General features: G+C 42.9%; 1 protein-coding gene across 2 annotated transcripts in view; it reads right to left on the bottom strand.

The window, feature by feature from the left end:
• The window catches only part of TBC1D8 (TBC1 domain family member 8), a 99149-nt gene that overhangs the window by 66003 nt on the left and 16799 nt on the right, over positions 1–16347 (bottom strand). For both annotated transcript variants that reach the window (XM_025049785.1, XM_006916174.3), the window contains exon 3: positions 14461–14471. In XM_025049785.1, the coding sequence (XP_024905553.1) occupies positions 14461–14471 (11 nt within the window). The remainder of the gene's footprint in view (positions 1–14460; positions 14472–16347) is intronic.

The following is a 16347-nucleotide window of genomic DNA, read 5'->3' as shown; positions in this document are numbered from 1 at the left end:
GAAGTTGGGTGTGGGCTGTATGAGAACTCTCTATACTATTGTTGCAATTTTTCTGTAAATCTAAAACCATTCTAAAAAATAAAGTGTTTTTTTTTTTTTTTAAGTGACAAGGAGAGGCCAGTCAGTGTCCATCTGCAGACAAGGACAGTGCAGGGGGAGTGGGGAACTCCATGTCTGTGTAAATGCAAACTGCCTCTGCAGGGACCCAAGGAGGGTTTGGAGCACTTATTAAGGGGGTGAGCCGGGGCACATAGCGTGGAGCCAACCAAAACACAAAGGCAAAAGAAACAGAAGACAACAGGGTCCAGACTGCAGAGAAGACACCAAGCTGGGTGGCAGGGCAGAGAGGGTTCTCGGCAGAAAAATTAATTTGTAAAATGAAAATTCAGAAAAAAAAATTATCCTTAAATTTCTGTTGAATGAGTAAATGAATGAAAAAGGTTAGCATGGCAAAGCAATCCTTCAAAGTTATTAGGAAACGAGGTATGATGTCTGCCAATTTCAAATGGGCCAAAGACAAAAATATACATGTACACATACAAATAAAGTGAATGTATGGCAAAATGTTAACACATGGCTCCTATCAACAGGGTCTATCCCTTCGAAGGGAGGGATGAAGCAACAAGGGCTCTGAGTGGTCAAGATTACACGGGACCTCCCAGGTCCAGCTCCAAACCTATGTCTTCACCCACCCTGGGACTGTTTAAAGACAGGGCAATGATTCTTTTCAGAAATGCTTGAACACCCACCAACCTACACCTCTATCTGCACCCAGACTAACTTTTCTCCCATAAGCTCGAACTGGTGAAGTCATCACTGCATCTCCAGGAATAAATCCCCTGGAAGGCAAGGCCGCTTGCATGGAGTGTTCTGGTTTCCGGTCTGCAACAGCTCCACATGGCTTGTCTGGCACTGCAGGAATCCCCTCCTGGTGTCTCAGGGAGTGTGACACTTCTATTTGCAGGCTATCTGAGTAACAGCTCTGGCTGAGAAAGATGTTGAGTGACATGTTTTATAATGAGGACCCAAATAGGGGCCTATGAATAAATAATTTGCTTCTAAGTGTGATAATGCTATGATTCTCTCATTCTGCCTGAGTTTCCTGCTCATTGATGGTACCATGCTTGAGAAGAAATGACAGCTACTGACACGGGACAAACGAGGACACTCGCAGAAGCCTTCCCACTGCCTCCTGGTTTTTATAAACTCTATGTTGGGCCTGGTACTTATCATAGGCATCAGTAACAAAGTGCTCTGCTCTTACCAGTAAGAGCACCATAGTATAATAAAACCCATTTAAAAAAAAGAAAAGAAAAAGAAAACAGTGACACCCATTCCCCCACAAAAAGCATTCTAACAAAGTCAGAAAACCAAGAAACCTAGTCTTTCCCCCTCCCCCCGCAATAAAACAAAAAACAAACAAACAAAAAAACAGGCCTTCCTAATGGCTTTGAGCTTAGAAACAGTACACCTAAGCATTATAGCATGACCAAAAATTCTAGTACTTGAGTAAAGGGTTTCTCATCACCATACACACAAGCTGTCAGTAGTGACAGTACATGCAAAGTACATTGCTCAGTGCCATAACCCACCTGTGTGTGGGAAACCAACTTGGCCTAGAGCTCTGTCTTCATGTCAGGCCTGCTTGGTTTGGCTGTCGTCACTGTTTTGGAGGCTTGGGAGAAAAGGCGAATAAAGAATCAGAATAAAGGGTAAAATTTTCTTTGTGAAAAGTAACAACCGAAAAGGATCACATAAACGCTTTCTACTATCAAAGAGAGAAGATAAATTTCAGGAATCTCTGCATTCCCAATGTGAGAGCCACCTATTCAAAGTAAAATTTCTCACCCAAATTGCTAAACCTTTTATTACAAAGCATTTCATATGATTCTATATACTTTTTGGTGTGAATCACTTATGCATCCCACAAATCTTTAAAACCAGATGACGGTGCTATTTCCAGAGAGTGCTGGCAGACAAGAGGGCAAAGCCACAGGGTAACTCCCGTGGAAGGCTCTGGCACCTGATGAGCTCATCTCTGGAGCTAAGAGGATGACACAGGCAGCCCTGTGCCCATCACAGCAGCAAGAGGAAACTGCTAAATCCCCAGCACGAGTCTGTGAGAGAGTGAAGGTCCAGAGTGGAGGACTTCAGGATGTGGCAAGGGAGGAGTTCTGGCCCTGGTTCTTGAGAAGGGAACAGGAAGCCACCAGGACCTCATTTGCACGGCGCATCCTAGATTCCTGGGAACAGGATAGCCACGCAGTGACCCACTGCTTTCTCAGAGAACCAGGAGAGGATAGTGGGTGCAGCTGCTAGCTTTGGTCAGCCAGGAGTTACACTGCTAGACTGTCCTATTCACACTGGTCTTAAAGGAGAACATTTTTTTGTCTTCACTCAAAAACTGAGAATTCTCTATTGGGTATAGTTTCAGTCTTCCAAGATGAAGAGTTCTGGGGTGGACAGTGGTGATGGCTGCACGACAATGTCAGTATATTTAATAGAACTGAACTAACTAGACACTTAAAAATAGTTGACAGTCACATCTATGTGTATTTTACCACAATTTTTTTTAAATTATAAAAATTCTAATGTTCAGAAATTTTTGCAGTTGGGTCCCTAAAGTTAATATAAAAATAACATTTCCTAGCCCCAAGATATGAATCATAAATGCAACTGAACATAAACATGCTCTCGGTCCATACCGCTAAACCCTGACACATTCTTCTAGTTGCCCCATAAATAACCCTTGATTGGGGACCAAGCTGTCTGCTTTGGTTCAGACCAAATGTATAGATCCTGTTGGAGTCAACTCCAAGCAGGGTGACGTAATGCTCAAAATGCGTGACAGCAAGAATCTTGCACTGAAACACCATCATGACAGCCAGTTACGACACTGTGACTGCCCTGCCTTACAGATGGACCCATGTTGCTGTGGCTATAACCGAAGGGGACCAAAGTTTGCCATCATAAAGATGTCTTTTGAGATATTGGTTTTAGGTTGGTTCTGAAGAAACAAAAGGCTCAGAAAGAACCTTTAACCCTCCCCCTTTCCTGCCCAAGAGACTGATGGAAAAACCTGCTTCAGGAAGGAAATCTGAAGATATTCACTTTAGCCTAATTTGAATTAAGGATGGCAGATAGGAAGGCACCAAGCAGGGGCCTGGTAGCAAGATCACCCCATGTCCCCACTGAAGCAAAAATCTGCCTGCCATGTGTATTCTGCTCTTCCCCAATTACCTGTAAATTCTCCCATTCTCACTTCAGAAACCTAATGCCATTCCCCACTATTCTCCTTTGTCTAAAACGACATATATACTCATTTTGCCTATTTTTGGAATTTTCATTTATGTGAATTCCCCATGCACGCATATTAAAATTTAATTTTCTCATGTTAACTGTCTGTTAATTTGATCAGCCTAGCTAAAAGACCTTAGAAGGTGGGAGAAAAAACTTTTTTAGCCTCCACACAATGAATGTTATTCTAAAAATTCCCCAGCATTTCTATCCTCTTGGCTGTCTACTTACCTGGACTTTTGGCAGGGTGATCACACAGAGCAGTTAGATTCAGACTCTTGTAGGGATGATGCAAGGTTATTAAATGAAAGGCAAGGCCCACAGTAAGAGAAGAAAACTAAGACTCGATACCTACCTTGGCTTTAAGATCTGATACAAGTCTTCCAAAGAAACACCAGTGGCCAGGGACATTTGGGGTGGACAGGGATAGACACCTGCTCCACCTCCACTGCAAAGCCCAGCACAATCCGGGTTGCTCACAGCTCCCCCTGGACACCATTAAGCCATTCTATGAAATGGGCCCTGACTATTCCAGGCCTGCTTACTCACCTCCTGATGGTTCCACCCCATGCCAACCTGCTCTCCCCATGCTGGTTGGCTCTTTCCAAATACCTCATTGTCACTTATTTTTTTATGTACAAAAACCTGTACATAATTAATGTATACAACTCGCTGAGTTGGAAGTACACACCCATGAAATCATCACCGCTATGTATACCGTAAACATGTCCATCGCCACCAAGTTTCCTCCTATCCTTTCATCTATCATTATTATTATTACTACTAACATATACATATAATGTTGTGACAAAAACATTTACCATAAGGGCTATCCCCTTAGCAAATGTTTCAGTGTATGACACAACACCGTTCACTACAGGCTCTGGGCTGTACAGTAGATCTGCATGAAGAATTTCTCTTGTTTCACCAAAACTTTGTGCCCTTTCTCCTACTTTTCCCTCCCTTCTCCCAGCCCTGGCAACCACCATTCCACTCTTGGCTTCTCTGAGTTTGACTACTTTAGATTAATTATATAAGCAGTACCATGTAGTACTTGTCCTTCTGTAACTGGCTTCCTTCACTTAACATAATGTCCTCAAGGTTCATCCATGTTGTCACAAATGGCAGGATTTCCTTCTTTTTCAAGGCTCTGTCACCCTTTTTAATCCCAAATCTTCCTCCCCCAGATTCCTACTCTGTGAAGCCTAGAAAAACAAGTTGCAACATTACATTATCCTGACCCAGCTGCAGGCAATTATAACAACAGAAACTGTACTCCCCTGCCAGCTTCTCCTAATTCAAAAGAACCAAATTCCTTTGGCAAAACATTTCTAATCTCCTGATTTTGTTGGGAAGCTACCTGCCTTGGGTCAAGTATTTTAATAGCCTGGTGCACTCTGGTACCTATAGACTGCAACTGGAGACTTCCCATTTGAGACGAAATCATTTATCACTTTTGATGTCCCATTTTAAACAAGCCCTCAAGGTATTATCTATACTCCCAGAATCACATTAGGAGAACCAGTCATAAAGAACATCCTTTCCAAAAATCTTCCCTAAAAAAATAAGGCCTAGTCTTAATTTGTCCTCCTAAAGCAATCTGCTTTTTTTTCTTGATTAAAAAGTGAATAATTTTTGCTGTAGAAAATTGGAGACATATTTAAAAGCACAAAGAGGAAAAACTTATCTCACACCTTGCCACTTAACAATAACCTGTGATATGCATACTTACAGCCTCGTCGCTAACTAGTCATGGATTTAGACTATTGGGTTCCCACACTGGGGATACTGAGGATAGGAAGTAAAAAACAAGACTGAACATGAAATTCAAAGAATTCTGCTTTCATTCTCAGAGACAGTTGCAGAAAAGCTGTTAAACTTGTTCAACAACTCACACGTGGTGGGCAAACCAGTTTACTGGCCAAATTTAATCATAAGCACAGCCTGCCACCTGATAGCACCTTATGCTGTTACAGCCACAATTCTTCCTCCACCCTGCACACCACGCTTTTGTTTATGGCCCTGTACATAATTAAAGGCAAGAAATGGAGCTTGGAGGCATTCAAGGATCACAGAAAAATAAGTAATATAAAGCAATAGCGCCTCCTTTGCAGAATAGAAATCAATAGGAGAGTCAAAAGGATCAGGGAAACAAGACATATTTCCACGGGCTCAAGTTCAAAATAAAAGAGTATCTTGGTGGATTGCAGCTCCTCACATGGAGAGGGCCCCCTGGGAGCCTGTAAAACTGCAAACAAGTCTTACAAAAGGGATAAGTCTGCCTGTTTCATCAGGCTTACCAAGCTACATGCATTTCAATATGGCAGCTTGTGTGCAATTTTTAAAACACACTTTTACCGAACACTTACTACGTGCCAGGCACACTTTAGTTTGATGAATCCTTCCCCAGAAGAAAGTATTCTCAGCATTTACAAATTGCAGCCAGTGAGGCCACAGTGGGTTCCTCTCATCTCAAAAGTGTGCAGGTACACCAAAAGGTGTACGCTTGTATTAGCTCATCCATGTCAGCACAACTGTTTACAATACCCTTCACTACCTTTGCAATAAATCCCATACTTATCTCTGACTTTCATTTCAACACTTTTGCACTTGATAATAGTCTTTTCAGGCATCAAATTATATCTAACTTGCTACAACTAAATGTTATCAACGAAATGTCTATAACCTACAGGAGCTTTTCTTACTGTAAGTGAATGTATAAGAAGACAAAGGGTAAAGGCAAGAATCCTTTATCAGTTCCCAACACCTGGTATACCTGGCTCCAGGTGTGCCCTTAAAAATCATTTTTTAACAAAACTTCTGAATAAAATAAAATCAAAGACCAGGGTTCTTTAAGCTCACTAGAAGGAAACTGTTTCTCCATGTGCTGGAGTTTTGTTCACTGTGGATTCTGATCTTGAAATCTGATTACTCAAAGTCTGCCATCTGTCTTGCAACACATCGACAGTTGCATAGCTCTGTTACAAAACTCTACTAATCTTATCTTAGACTAGCCAGAAGGTAAGTGTTTCAGTAACTAAATTTACTTCAGGGATTAAGTAGATTTACTCAGTTTTTGTTTTGTTTTGTTGTTTTAAGCACAGAAGTCTCAGCTTGCACCGAATGTGTACTCTGAGATGCTGAGCCATCTCTTCTGGAGGGTCATACAGATGGGAATTTAACCATTAATTCAGGAAAGCAGAAAAAGTGGGGGAGAGCAGGGCAAGCTAGGGAGCAAGGAAAACACATCACCTCTCTAAGAACAGGTGCTCCATCCCCTGGAAACAGGAAGTGAATTTACTCCACTTGCCCACGGTCTGCCTTCTTCATCAGGTGACATTATTATAGACCTGGTCTGTGACAAGCTGCCAGTCCACTATTGTTTCATAGAACCTATTGTCAACTTCAGGTCCCAAGAAAGTCTCGGACAAGGGCTCAGCCATGTGTTATTCATGACAGGGTCCAACGCAGAACCATGGAATAAAGGGAGAAAGGATAAAATGACAGCTTGTCCCTGTCTCTAAGGCTATTGCATGACATGGGAATGGTGGTCACCTGACCTGTCTTTAGAAAATCTTTTCTTCTGAACTCAACATGCACATCTGCCAACATCCACAGGCAGAGAACCTGTGGGAGAAAAGCAAACTTAGGGCCGGTAATTGGGGGAAAAAATCAAATCAAATGAAAATTTAATAAGATGGAATGGAGGAGCCTTAGCAGCAGCCATTTCTTCCTCAGACTCATGGACGACTCTTTATTACAGGGAGTTTTCTCCTGGGAATATAGATCTTGAAATCTCACAGTTCAAAGCCTTCCATTTAGGAAAAGTTGTTGCAGGCTTTAAGACTCGATCCTGGAGACACGCCAGTGCACACAGTACTTGTTGGCAAAACACACTGACGTTTATTCTGCAGACTGTGTCCAGCAGTCATGATGGAAACAGGCCATCTCCAGACCTGGCTCTTCCGGTCAGGCACCTTTGTGCTTCAGAGGCCAGTCACCAGTAGAAACCGGGTAAAGTCCTTGTTACATAAGGCTGACAACAAAAAGATCCCAGGAAACAAGCAACTTTCAGCAGCATGTTGGTTTGCTAAGCTCTAAAAAGCTTCTCTTGAGATCATCTGAGAGAATTTTAAGGTGTCTGAGCAAAAAGAATGGAAATTAAAATAAATAAAAGAAAAATCCCCACTTAATCCCACCACTTCTCCAAATCAAACTTCATGTTTCCATGCTTCCTTCTCATGAACAGGTAATATTTATTTCATTGAGAAAGGTGAAGAGGACAGAGATGTAGTCTCTTAGTACTTGACTGGTTTCCTGGTGCTAGGTAATGGCCCCAGGGCCCAGAGAAGGCCCAAAAGACTTATGGACCCCATTCCACAGGAAGCCCAAAGAACCCCAAAATCGGTCTAAGCTAAGGAAGTTGTATGTTGTTCTGGAGTCACAAGGCCCAGGGTTCAAATCCTAACTCCATCTTTCATTAGCTGTGTGGCTTAGATAAGCACCCTCACCTCTGTCAGCCTTAGCTGCCTCATCTGTCCAACCAGGTCTGCATGGATAGTAAACAGAATGAGCAAATCGCCTGGGCCCTGCACCTGTTATAGATTGAATTGTGTCCCCCACTAAAAAAGGTGTTGAAGTGCTGACCCCCAGCACCTCAGAATGTGACCTTATTTGGAAATAAGGTCCTTACAGCTGTAATCAGTTAAGAGGTACTCACACTGGAGTAGGTACGATAGGCCCCCTTACCTGATATAACTTGTGTCCTCATGAGAAGACAGCCACACAAGGGAGAATACCACATGACAACAAAGGCAGAGGTTGGAGCTGTGGAGCTGCAAGGAACCCCAAAGGTTTCCAGCCACCACCAGAAGTGAGGAAGGGGCAAGGGAGGACGCCCCTATGGATTTCAGAGGGAGTATGGCCTGCTGACTTCTTGATTTTGGACTTCAAGTCCCCAGAACTGTTGTTCTGATGTTTTAAGCAACTTAGTTTGTGGTTCTTTGTTACGACAGCCCTAGGACACTGATATACTGCCCCACCCAGGAGACTTCCTGGTGACTCCTGCACACAAGCACAGAGAGTGAGAGCTCCAAATATATCCAGAAAGGGCTCTCCATGACCTCCCACAACACACTGACCATCTCCCCCAACGAGCCTTCTGGACCCAGACTGGATTTCATAACCAATCTCTACTTACTGGTTGTCAGCATTATTTGTTTCACTTATTGCCTTGGCCTGTCGATAATCTAAGTACAGCAAAAAACAGATTCAGGAGGAGGCACCCATACATTCAAAGTCCATGTCGCTTATTTAGAGGGAAAACAGTTTTTGAGGCTTTAGAAGAATGAAGTCCTCAGAACTGCCCTGTAGGGACAGGGGTAGCCAACTCCTACAAGGAAACTGAGCAGTCTGCTCTTAATAACTTCCTTAGCATTAACATGAACACAATGCTTATTTGCCGAATTTCCTGAAACAGGCAATGTTACTCTTAATATGTTCATCTTCGGTCACAGTCACGCAACAGTGGGGACCAAGCCCACTCAATGTGGGGGGCTCTCATTGCTCCCGGAAACAGGGTCCCCAGGCCTTTCTAAGGCTCCTTGGGAGCCTCTCATGTTCTGAGGTGTGGAGAGCCAATTACCAAAAACCGCATGTTTTCCCACAGCTGGTCCACAGCCCCCATGGGAAGCCCCCTCCAGCCTGAGATGACTGAGGAGAAAGGAAGGTGAGATGCAAACCTTACTAGACACAGATTACTTCACGTCTGTCACCTGCCCGCCCCCCGACCCCCGCACTGCCTCAGAAGCCCCATGGCCTTCCCCACCCAAGTGTCCCTTTCTACCCCCATGTAGCCCCCTTACTACCAGCCTCAGAAGAGACGCGAGCCCCTCCACGTGTGGTCCTGCCACTCCCCCGCCGGACATGGGTGCACTAACCACTCCTCTCATCTCTCCCTTGGGCAGGAGTCCTCCCAAACTTTGGTTTCAATGCAGTCACCAGGGGCACTTCCAAAATAAGGATGCCTGGGCCCCACCCAGAAGCTGGTGTAATTGGTCCAGGTGCTGTTCCAAGCTCTTCTACGATTCTAACACACAGGCAAGATGGAGAGCCACCAGTCCAGGACACGCTCTTGCCCCTTCCCTAAGGCTCTTGTCCCTGCTGTTTGCTCTTGGGCTGCTCTTCCATTTCTCTAGCTGCTTCTACCTTGAAAGTTACAGGAAAACAAAAGGCACCTGAACCCTCTTTCTTCTTTATCTGGCCACCATCTAGACAATTCTTCTATAGCAGAACACTGAACATTTCCTTGGACACATCACTCATTCCAGGACAAGGGTGACATGAAAACCCACCCTCACTATCTTATCCACATATAATGAGGATGACCCCTACCCTTCTGCCTCCTCAGGCACTGGTCCCAACTCAAATCACCTCTCCGGCACCCTCAGGGACAGGCTGACCTGCATGCATCCAGCACTAGAATCCCCTGAGGAGCTCTTAAAATCCTAACGCAGAGATGCAGTGGTCTATGTGGCCTGGATTGGGGGCTACTGAAAACTCTCCAGGCTCTTGAACCACTGGCTCTATCATATTATTTGCACATAAGCAGGGCCCTTTGCCATCTGATGGAGCTACCCAGTAAAATCTGCATAAGAGAACATAAAGTACAGGTAAGAATAAACCAACCCACAACAGCCAAGATAAGGAAGCAACCTAAGCATACACCAATGGGTGAACCAATAAAGAAGATATGGTATATATATACTCTGAAATATTATTCAGCCATGAGAGAGAAGGAAACCCTGCCATTGGCGATGATATGAATACACCTTGAGGGCATTATGTTAAGTGAGATAAGTCAGAGAAAGACAAATACTGTACCATCTCACTTATATGTGAAATCTAAAAAAGCTGACCTGGTAAAAACAGAGAACAGAATGGTGGTTGCCAGGGACTGGGGGCTGGGGACATGGGGAGGTGTTGTTTAAGGGCACAAACTTACAACAAGTAGATAAATTTGTCCTGGAGATCTAATGCACATCACAGTAATTACAGACAACAACACTGTAGTATAAACTTTGAAGTTGCTAAGAGACTAGAACTTAACTGTCCCACTACAAAATTATGTGACATGATAGAGGTGTTAGCTAATCCTATGGTGGTCATCATACTGTAATATATAAATGTATCAGTTCAGTATACTGAACACCTTAAATTTACACAATGTTATATGTGAATTACATCTCAATTAAAGAAAAAGAATAAGCCAAACCACATTTAGGAGAAAACCATCTGTCAGTCTCCTTAGTAAAGTAACTAAAATCAAAACAGAAGGCCTGTACAAGGATGCCAATCTCAGGTTCAACCTGGCAGCAGAAATGCCGGAAAGAAATAAAGTCCCACGAAAGCTCCAGACAGACCCAAGGACATGATGAGCAGCTGACTGATATGTGACCCTAACAAGAGCTTGTTTGCAGGCACCCGCCAGGGCACAGGGCTAATGGCATTTGGTCTTCAGAAAGAAGGTGTTTGGAGGGCATGCATGCGCGCGCGCACACACACATACACTCACACACACTCGTACACCTGGCAGAACTTCTGAATGGGGCAGTTACACCTTAATGCTTAGAAGCTGATTCCTATTATTATAGTTAAGTGTAGCAATCCATGAAGGTTTTCTTTAATTTTTTTAGCTGCTTAGGCCCTTTGAAATTCAGCGGCCCAGAAATACTGAACTCACAAGTTACGTGACACTGAACAGCCTAACTTAACAGACTCTGTGACAGAGCCAACCTCCATCTCTCTCAGTGGAATCCAGTAAAACATGTTAAATCACCAAAAAATTATTTTGAGGGGAAAGGAAAAAAGAGGAAAACAATTCCAAAGAGCCTTATTAAAAATATAAAGCAGTATACTGTATTCTATCCTTTGTAACATGGTTATCAGCTATGCCTCTGTGAACGCAAGCCATTGCAGTCCCCACCCCTATGCTGTGGATATTGATACTGCTGTCATCAGCTAGCATACATCACACATATAGTATGTGCGAGGGACTGCAACAAGCTCTCCCCACTCGTCTCCTCTGTTTAAGCCTCGCTACCCTCTGGTGGGCATGGTTTTGTCTCCAAGACTCAGAGAGGTTATATAGCTGGTGTAAGGTCACACAGCAAATGAGTGAGGAAGGAAGTGGGACTCACATCCAGAGAAGTCACCCCCAAACCAGCCTGTCTTACCCTTTATGAGACTGGCAAACTGTGCTTCTAAAAGGACCAATTCATGTTCCCAGCAGGGAGATCAGAGTAGTGACACAGGGCCCTCACACAGCAGGCCACTTGCTGAACGAAGAATCCTTGACAGGAGTGGGTGGGCTCCACAGAGTCTGCACTGGACAGTCACATCACCAGAGCAGGAAAGATTGTTTCATCAGAAACATCTACTCACCCCATGCCATCACATAATGCCTTCGCCCTGGGGAGCTATCATCTGCACCCTTAAGTCCTTAGGGGGAAAAGTGCCTTAAAGGAGCCCACACTTGGCCCCTACAACCGATGGGTACACCATGCTTCTGGGCCAGGCTGAATTCTTGAACTGAGCCATGAGCCAAGCACTCACTCAACCCTCCTACTCAGCCAAGCACATCTATCAATCTCAGGCTGGCTCTTGAGGCAAGGATTCCATATGGGGCAAATAACTAGGAACACTGTGCTTACAGGACAACACATGAAATCAAGTTGCCTGCAGCAGGGTAAGCTCTCAACATCACCCAGGACTGTCACCACCAAGGGGATGATGAAAAGGGATGCATATGTGCACTATACAAAGCTACAAGTAGATAACATCGTAAAAGATGGAAAAAACCTTCCGAGCAGACAGGTAGTGTGCTTAGGACCATCCAGCAGAAACACAGGTCCAAATTCATCCCTACACACACATATTTTAAGCACTGGCCTTTAGAAAGACTCTAAACAGACCTTGTAACCCTGCCCCATTAGAGTGCTGGCAATGCAGTGGAAGAACAGACTATTCTTTACTTCCTACCTATATGACCATGAGCGTCACTGTTTTAATAGTTGGCAAAATCTAATATTAAGTGTCAAGAAAAGTTGAGAAACAGGGAGTGACACAGATCACCTCTCCAGTTTCAGGTTCCTCATCCATAACATGAGGGTCCGACTTGCTCACAGACAGACCTGAGCTGAGGATAAAGAATGAGCACATGCTTCAAAATGCCAGCGATGGTGCGAGGCCGCTGTGATGGCATCCCCCAGGCAGCCTGGGTAGGACAGCACTTCAGGGGCACGCACATGAAGTAGCTGTCAATGCAGAACTCAGGAGACAGGCTGAGCAAATCATGGCACGAACACAAAATATATTTGTGACACATTTTCCACGGCTATTATTGTTAAGTGAAAAATGATACAAAACTGCATATACAGTATGAGCTCAATTATATAAATAAGATACATGAAGAAAGCTGGAAAACTGTTACAAGAAGATGAACTCTGGGACAATGGGCTGCTTCCTTTTTTATATTTTTCTAATTTTCTACTATTAGTATTTACTAGATCATGGGAGAAAGCATCGTTACAAAAAATGTTTGTAATATTTTGTTTTCTAATTTAATGAACAAAATTATGACCAGGAAGTTTTTTTAAAGAATACCATATTTAGTGTGTTGTCAAATTTACCTTCCAGGATAGCCAGCTCCCATGATAGCACATGACATAATGTTGTACATGGAACCAGGATGAACTTCCAAACCAGTCAAGATTCTTCTAATCGTTAAAGGCTTTAAAATAAACTCTTAAAACAAAACAGTACCCCCCAAAATTTGAAGAGCAGGCCACCTGTGCTTTTCACCAGTGCATAGTTTTTGCAGCATGCCTCAGCCCTTACCTGGGGGCCAACTGTTTGTCAGTGGGTAAAATGCGTTTTGCCACAGCCAGAAATACATACTTGTATGGTGCTGTTTGTTGGACGAAATATCAGCCTGAGCAGGTCAGTATACAGCCGCAAATAAAAGGCGAGAGGCATAGGAAAATGTCAAGTCAGCACCTGTGTTCACTAGAACACACAGGGTCACACCTTGTGAATATATAAAACAGCAGGAGAGTCAGAGATGGACAGCAGGTGCCAGAGGGAGCAAATAGTATGAAAGCCATGAGATAGTGTGACATGTAGGGGTGTTGGGGCTGTAACTAAGGCTAATGTGCATAGTCACACTAGCAGGGCTCAGTGTATATATGGCCTCAGAGATATCGGGGAGCCTCTGCTCTAGAAGTACACTTTTGAGAATGTTCCAAAACTAGTGCACAGGCCCCCTACGACCTGTGAAAACTGTGTTTTTGAGCTTCGTTCACGCTCTAATTCTAACCACTACTCCTGAGAGAGATTTTACCACTCCTGTGTGGTATTACATTGTTACCATTGCAGGTCTACCTTATAAAAGAGCAAGATTCACTCCTTTGATGGACACCTGGTTGTTTAGATTCATCAAGGTGTTCATGGAGTGAGAACTGGAACCCTGAGCCCCCCACAGGCCAGAGGACACCTTCCTCTCACAGCCATCCTATCCAGCACCTTATAAACATGGTCGGAGGCTGCCAGAAACAGGAGAGGAGGTGGAGGATTTATTGTAATCTCCAACAACAGATTAATTCAAATCTCTTTTTTTCTTTTACACACATTTAAGAAAGTATTTTCATCATTACATAAATACAGAATTTGTGTGCTGTGTGTCTAAGAAAAGTTCATTTGATATTTCAAGGCTCTATTAAAAATACTTTCCTAAAAATTTCCTAAAAATCATTGCCAAAGAGTCCATAACGGTTGTTTGTAGGCCAAACAAGATTAAACACAACCACCTTTCCATTCCCCAAGTTCAAAAATACACTGAAAACCAACTCTTCACATTTAAGGAAAAGCTTCATGTTAATTCAATATGCAGTTGACATGGGTTTGAACTGCACTGGTACACTCACATATATTTTTTTTCAATAAATATATTGGAAAATTTTTGGAGATTTTAGACAATTTGAAAAAACTCACAGACAAACCTTACGATTTTCTTAATAACATGTCCTTTTCTCTAGCTTACTTTATTGTAAAAATACAGTATAAAATATTGAAATATACAAAAATATATGTCAATCAACTATTTACCAGTAAGCCTTCTGGTCAATAGTAGGCTATTGTAAACTTTCGGAGGAGTCAAAAGTCATATGTGGATTTTCACCTATGTTGGGGGTTGGCACCCCCAACCCCCACATTGTTCAAAGGTCAACTGTATATTCATTTTCTGAAGTCAGTGAACAGACTTGGCAAGAATTTTAAGTAAATCTCAGTTGACAAAAGGTGACCTAGTTATTCCCCAAGAGAAGAGAACACCATAACTGCAACCCTGCCAGAGGCCAGGCTGAATCTGAGGACCAGATTCCATTCAACCTTTCTTTCCAACCTTCTCAAGGACATCGTCCCTGTTGTGGTACTCAGCCCAGGTCTGCTAGTTGTCAGGAGTGCTGGCAGTTTTTTACTTAGCCGTGGAAAAATTCCTACAACCAGAGCGTCTCGGAGGACCAAGTGGGCAAGATGTGGCAGGGCTTTCCCACACAGTAGGACAAGACAAGTATCCCCCAACAGAGACTCAGAGCTTCATCGTCTCACGTGCCTTATAGATCAGCTCTTCAATACGTGAACTATCTCACAGATGAACAATACACTAGAATGAAATCTTTCCATTTGTGACAACATAGATGGATTTAGAGAGGATTGTGCTAAGTGAAAGTCGACAGAGAAAAACAAACATCATGTGATTTCACTTACATGTAGAATCTAAAACAAAATAAACAAAACAGAAACAAACTCATAGATATTGAGAACAAATTCATGGTTGCCAGATGGGAGGGGTGCTGGGGGGATAAGTAAAAAAGGGGAAGGGGTAAAGAAGTACAAATTGCCACATATAAAAACAGTCACAGGAATGTAAAGTACAGCCTAGGGAACATAGTCAATAATATTGTAATAACTATGTATGGTGTCAGGTAGGTCCTAGACTTATCACTTCATAAATTATATGTCTAATCACTATGCTGTCCACCCAAAACTAAAATAATATTGAATGTCAACTGTAATTGAAAAAAATTTTTTAATTAAGAAAAAAACAATACAGATTACTAAGGAATAGATTTGTGACATTTGTGTGCAAATTAATTTCCTCTGAGCAAATGATATTTTTATGCCTATTTAAAAAACAAGCAGTCTCCATGACAGATGCATTCATCATCCAAACAATCGAGCAACCTTCTGGCCACCTCTCTCTGCCCAAAGCCAGTCCCAGCCAGCAAGCTCTGTTGATAACATAGCATTTCCAGAGCACGTGGGGCACCCGGGCCAAGGTTCAGATTTTGCAAACACAGCCCCACATTCCTGGACCTGTGACTCACAGCCACTCCTTTCTAAGAGTAGACAAGATGAGCCATTAAAGAAAAATCTCAGAGAACATCCCATTTTCCACATATCATGCATCCAGACTTGAACACCACATTTTTACAGATTTATTAAACATCTGCGAAGTCAGAAACTTGAGGAAATATACATAGACATTCAAAGAAAAGCTTCCTTCCAGAAGTTTTATTTCCACAAAGCATGGTAGATTCTAATCTACTGAAATCTAATTTATTTTAAAAATTCTTATTTTTAATCCAAAGAAAGTCCTGCCTTTAATTCCAGTGATCCTCTGCAAAAAGCACCCCAAACCACAAGCCCTCAAGACCAGAAATAAGTCATGTTAGGCAGTGTTTCCTGTCTTTTTACACCTATAATAGTGTGAAACAGCTTGAAGTATAGCAGTTTTTATGGTGCAGCACTATGACACAGAGCCCAGAGGTTTACAAACTGTCATCTTTCACTAAGTCCAGATTCAGACAGCATAACCGATATGTACCCTTTCAGTTCAGAGACATCCCCTAACCTCACCTGAGTTCATAGCCCCCTTCCTTCATCCATCAGACATTTTAATCACTGTCATTAATTAATTGATTACTTACAGGT

The sequence above is a fragment of the Pteropus alecto genome, unplaced genomic scaffold (genome assembly GCF_000325575.1).
Source record: "Pteropus alecto unplaced genomic scaffold, ASM32557v1 scaffold186, whole genome shotgun sequence".
Lineage (NCBI taxonomy): Eukaryota > Metazoa > Chordata > Mammalia > Chiroptera > Pteropodidae > Pteropus > Pteropus alecto.
This window is presented reverse-complemented; position numbering and strand designations above follow the sequence as displayed.